This window comes from Lathamus discolor, chromosome 3 (genome assembly GCF_037157495.1).
Source record: "Lathamus discolor isolate bLatDis1 chromosome 3, bLatDis1.hap1, whole genome shotgun sequence".
NCBI lineage: Eukaryota > Metazoa > Chordata > Aves > Psittaciformes > Psittacidae > Lathamus > Lathamus discolor.
In genome coordinates, this window is record NC_088886.1 from 86,569,191 (window position 1) to 86,575,190 (window position 6,000).

At 43.8% G+C, this 6,000-nt stretch overlaps 1 protein-coding gene across 1 annotated transcript in view; it reads right to left on the reverse strand.

The window, feature by feature from the left end:
- MTX2 (metaxin 2) overlaps positions 1-5,114 on the reverse strand; it is a 36,563-nt gene extending 31,449 nt beyond the window's left edge. The window contains 2 exon segments of the mRNA XM_065670284.1: positions 4,998-5,064; positions 5,067-5,114. Coding sequence (XP_065526356.1) covers positions 4,998-5,064; positions 5,067-5,114 — 115 coding nt within the window.
- Between the last annotated feature and the right edge of the window lie 886 nt (positions 5,115-6,000).

Sequence of the window (6,000 nt, forward strand, 5' to 3'; positions counted from 1 at the left end):
TGACATCTATGTCACCTTCTCAATAACTGAAGGCCAGAATTTAAAAATAATAAGCATTTCAGAACCTGATGTGGACTTTCTCTCTGCCCTCCCCATGGCTTGCATGCACCTGCAGTTTGTCACCCACTTTCAAAAAAGACAACTGAAGATGCCCAGCAGCGCAGCAATGTGCGACACCTTCCAACTAGAGCAAAAGACAGCAACCAGGCTCTTCCGTTCATTCTTGTTTTGAAAAGGAAGTGGCTCATAGGGTCCAAACCTACAGGAAAAAGTGAGGTTAGTGCCTGGGGAAAACAGAGCAGCCAAGGACCAGAAAGAAAAAAGGAGTGAGAAAGAGAAGAAAAATCTGGTTCTTCTCCAGAGTTGCTCTCCTGTGACTTCCTGTGAGCTGAACAGTTAGGCTCCTAAACAGCACTCATATCTGAATCATCCTACAACCGATGAAAGCTCACTTGCAAATCAAACTGGAAAACATCAAAATACATGTGACTTTTTATTTACTAATTTTGTTACCATTATCTCTACAGCAATCTCTTTATAGCATGAGCAAAGAAGACATTACTTTAGCAGAAAATACGTAACAATAAAATGCTGATTAGAGAAACACTGCTTAGTCTTAACGGAGCCAGAAACAACTACAGAAGCATACCCTATTACAAACTGTAATTGTATTGCTTCTTAAAACCAAGAAATAACACTACCTCAAAATGAAATATGTACTGTACTATATATAATAACTGTGAAAGTCATTTTTCTCCTGACCAAAAAAAAAAAATAAAAAAATTAGATAGGCAATTCACACAAAGGATTGGTTTAAATCAAGTCATAAAATGTATGTGCCTGAGCACAAATTGGCAAGAGCAGCGTAAGAGACTTGTTTATTGAAACTGAACAAAAGTTGAAGGGATTCCTTTTAGTTTGATTACAAAAAAAAAGCCCACATAAAAGAGCACTGAGATAAAATTATACAGCCTGAAAACTTGGTATTTTCAAACCACTTCTTTGACTACAAGCACCTCTGCAGCAGGCTCAAACAATATGTGCTGCAGACAACCTATTATTAAGCAAGAATAGCTTTATTTTTTCACCTTGCATGTGCAGGAAATGTGAACATTTACCTACGTACATTCTGATGTACAAAATGCATACTCAGTTTAAATTTTATGTCTTTATGTGCAGGAACAATTTAGGTGGTCAGGTTTCATTCCCTATGTATTTGTTCTTAGCCAAATTGCAGCTTGTCTCAATACATAAAACATGCACGTCAGAGATTTATTTGTGCTCTGGCATGTCACATTGGAGGTAGACTCACTAAGAATGTAAAATATCTAAAGGCAGAAGGCCATCTGTTTTTCAAACTGCATTCATTTCTTTAGTATTAAAACTAGCCTAAGACCCTTGGACATAACTCAATGGCAATAAACAGAAGTAATTTTCCAGACATCAAAGGACAAACAAGAATATTATTTTCTCTCTTTTGATCACTAATCTAAAGCTAATGTTTTGGGGTTTTTTTGGGGGGTGGAGGGGAAAGTATAGCGTATTGAGTAATTTAGTGATCAATTAAACATATTTTCAACAATCTTTTATAGATGATTTGAGCAGTCAGCTTCTCAAAACTACCACAGTTAGAAAGATTAATGTTCTGGACCACTTGAAAGCTGGCACTCTAATTCTTCTTACAGTATAAACACTCATTTCCTATCCTGTTAATATATGATTGATGCTGAGCTACACTAAACAAATTCTCTACCATATTATCTAATTAATATTTTCTACAGTTCAGAAATAGATTATTTAAAATATGACATTACATGTTTGCAATTCATGAAGCCTAGAAATATTTATTATTCCCTGAGTCACAACATCAACCTCTTTATACTTCTGAATAAGCAAACAGTTGAATGGCACTAAAGCAGGTGTTTTACTCCACATAAGTGATTTAGTTATCATTTTGTATTTAATTGTTAATGCATTACAGCAGCAGGCGATGGTCAGCATGTTCAGGTGAATGGATGTTACACAGAGAGGGTGCTGAACTAGTGCAGCAGTGCAAGTGGGCTGAACAACTGATGGCCACAGAAGAGCTGAGTTTGGAAGGCACTTCTGGAGGTCCAGGGGAAGCTGCAGCACGTTGCCTGGGACCACCTCCAGTTTGGTACTGAGCACCTTCAAGGATGGAGACTCCACAACTGCTCTGAGCAATCCATTCCAACGTTAACCCACCCTCACAGTAAAAGTTTTTCTTATATTCAGATGGTATTTTCTGTGTTTTGATTTCTACTAAGACAGTGAATAGGGCATATCAGAAGCGAATGCATAAGGTGCAGGACAGGTAAAGATAGGTAGTATTTGAAAAAAAAACCCTCAAATATATACACAAGCAAAACAGTGTATAAAACAAAGCTGTGATCCTCTTCCCTACTAAAACCTTCCCCTTGGCTTTTAAAACATTTCTAGAAAACAAACTATGCTGGGATGATTGTCTTCAAACACCTGCATGCAAAGACCCATGCTTCATAGCTGTTACGTGTTAGATCAGCACTAGCTCATTTTACCCGCCATGACAAAGTGGCTGTCTTCATGAACAGGACCCCGATGACAGGCCAATGAAATTTCATTTTTATGGACACGGAAAAAATTCTCAATCATTCTTACACTTCTGTCCATACATATCAGAAAGGGAGTATTCACAACCACAGATAAGACACTATTAAAACAAGTGTCACTCTTAAGTGCTATTTTTTCATTGCAGATACATCATTTTTCTTCCTCACAAATACTCCTACGTTTGTGGGATACTCATATCTTCTTGGTATGAGAATGAAATAATTTCTGTGTCTGTGCAATGTCTCAGGAAAACTAGAAGTGTGGTGGGTATTGGCCAACATCCTGAATAACTTCCTCCCCAAAAAAAAAAAAATCTTCCACATGAACAAATTGAATGATTTTGCCATTATTTAGTTTCAGTCTGGGACTGGTACACAGCACAGACAAGCCGGGAAGGCCACGACCCACTGGCAAAAGGGGTTTTCTTATTATTTTCAAGGCAGGTAACTGCTTTTGACACTGATTCGCTTCTGGGAAAGCAAAGACAATGCCTTTCAAAACAATAATTTTGTTTTGAAGAATGATTAAGGTCTGCAACAAGGATTTGTACTGTACCTTGAGTCACAGTAGGTACCTGCATATCCAGCAGAAGTACATGATTAATAAAATAAGCACCAACCATTTCTGCTCTGCAAAAAAGAGTATTGCCAGTACTTTTCTATTAGATGCCCACAAATTACCTGTAAAAAGAAAATGAGCATCACTTAACCTGTGACTGACAGGTAAAGACCAGGTGCTACTGTTTTAAGCTTATTAAATTGTAGGAGGGTCCAGAAGTACTTGAACAGCTCTGGTGGCCTCGAAATATCACCTTAATAGTACAACTGTGAACACACAAATTGAGACTAGTATAAGCAGAGTGCAACTACCCCAAAAGGGAGGCAAGAATCTCCCCAGGAACACTTCAGCAAGGAGGGAAAAGAGCCAGCTGTTGCAGAACTTTGTCTTCTTGTTTCCAGTATTTCAAACACACATTTTCTTCACACTGTATTTAATTTGGATCTGTCATTGCTGTATTTTACAACCATTTGCTTGTTTGGGGGGCGGGGGGGGGGCGGGACACAAACCACATTTTCAATAAGAAACCAATGAGATGCCTACAGTTTTGAGTTTGCTTTCGTAATTCCAGAAAACAAGTAAATACCAGCAAGCTGTCACTCTAGAATATTCATAACAATCACAAAGCAGAGGAACAAATCTACAACACTACTCACCTATGCCATTATCCTTGTGTTTCACAATATAAATACAGTATACTATAGAGATCATAAAGGCTAGCAAATGTTATGAAGCAACGCTGATCATGACTGTATTCTCCATATCCAGAGGATCTGAGGCTCTGGCCCTTAGAAAATAAATACGGCTTGTGCTAATATCTGTGAATTAGTGAATGCCAATCCAAGTGCCCAACTCAACTTTCAAGCTTGTCTACAGGTACCTCTTCACGTCCAGCTTCAAGATCCATCACCTTCACTTTACCTATCAGTCTGCTCTGGAAACTATGCTCATACTAAAGAATCTCTTACACTGGGGCCTCTACTGAGTGGTACAAACCTCAGCTCCTGGGACAAAACACTGACTTCCTCTCCTCAAAATGACAGTAGCAATTAAAATGCTGTTTCCTTGCAGTATTTATTGCTTGTGAGCTTGTGGAGCAGCAAGAAATCAGGAACAGAGAATAACAAGTAAGGAGAAACTGACCAATGCTTACACTTTCAGTGTGAAACACTGAACGTATTTTGAACTGCCTAGCCTGGAATTATCAGAGGTGCATGTTGGGTTTTTTCCTGTTCAGAGCAGACTAACATCTTTTTTTGCTACATAACTCCACAGTGATACTCATTTCTGTTTCATGACAAGGCTCACGTCCAGCTGGACGTGGCCCAGCTGCAGTATACCACAACAGCAACGTAGGAAAGGCAGGACTCAGCCATGGGGAGCAGGGAGAGGACGGCACCGCACTGAGCTCTCCCACGCTGCAGAACTCAACTCCAGCTGCTTAAATACAAACACGATGCCGGTTTTTTGGAACACTAAGGGAAAGTAAATGGTTTTAAAGACAGGGAAGTCATTAAACGAAAGTGAAGCGACGCCCTAGGGACCCTATAATGGGGCCCCGTGAAGAACCCGCACCGCCGTGCCCTGTGGGGAGTCGCGCCGTGACCTGTCCTTGCCTCGGAGCGCCGCCAGCCCTCACGGCCGCCCCTCCCCGAGGAAGACAGGGCCGCCTCGCCCCAGCCCCGGGTCACCCCGGGCCGGGGGCACCGAGGCCGCGAAGGCTTGGCTCCTTCCCCGCCGCCACCCTCCGGCCGCGACCCGGTGCGCAGCGGGGCCCAGCCCGCCCGCGTCCCTCTGTGTGCCATCACCCGCCCGCGCGCGTCCCTCACCGGCCAGCTGAGTCACGAAGGCCTCCGCCACCAGCGACATGTCGCGACCGGCGGGCGGCAGCAGGCCAAGGACACGCACAGGAACTGGGCGCCGCACGGCCGGGACAGCAACTGCATCCGGGGCCCGCCCCGCCCCTGCCGCCCGGGGCGGGGCCCGCGCCAGCTGGCCCCCCGTACCCGCGCCGGTCAGCGGGACGGGACGCGACGCGAGGGGCCGTGGCTGGAGCTTGTGCGTGTTTGAAACAGGCTTTCCGCGCTTAAACGGTGCTTAACGGGTAGAGAGAGGCGTTTGCGAATATACCGGTGCTTGGGAGTCACTCATGGAATGGTTTGGGTTGGAAGGGACGTTAAAGCGCGTTTAGTTCCATCCCCCCTGCCATAGGCAGAGACACATCCCGCTGTACCAGGTTGCTCCAAGCCCCGTCCAGCCTGGCCTTGAACACTGCCAAGGATAGGGCAGCCACAACTTCCCTAGACAATCTGTACCAGCAACTCCCGCTCCTCGCAGTAAAGAGTTTCTTCTTGTGTCTAACCTAAATCTGCCTCTTCTAGTTCAAAGCCTTTGCCCTAGAGCTACAAGCCCATGTAAAACATCCCCCTTCAGATTTCTTGTACTCCTTTAGGTATTGGAAGGCTGCTATCAGCTCTTCCTGGAGTCTTCTCCATACTGAACAAGCCCAGCTCTCTTCGCCTGTTTTCATAGGAAAGATGCTCCAGCCCTCTGACCATCTTCACAGCTCTCCTCTGGACTCGGTCCAACAGGTCCACATCCTCATGTTACTCCCCTCAATTAATCCAGTCTGAGGAAAAACCCTTTGAATCCACATCCTGGGGAAGTGTTACTGAGGCCCAACTGCATATTCAGCCGCAGTGCAGTAATTCTCTTAACTCAGAAATACAAGCACAAGACAAGTGAAGACAAAACTCCTGCCTGTTGAAAGGTAGGAAGAACCACTGGCCTATATCCGGGGACAAGGCTGCACTGGATCAGTAGAGCAGAATC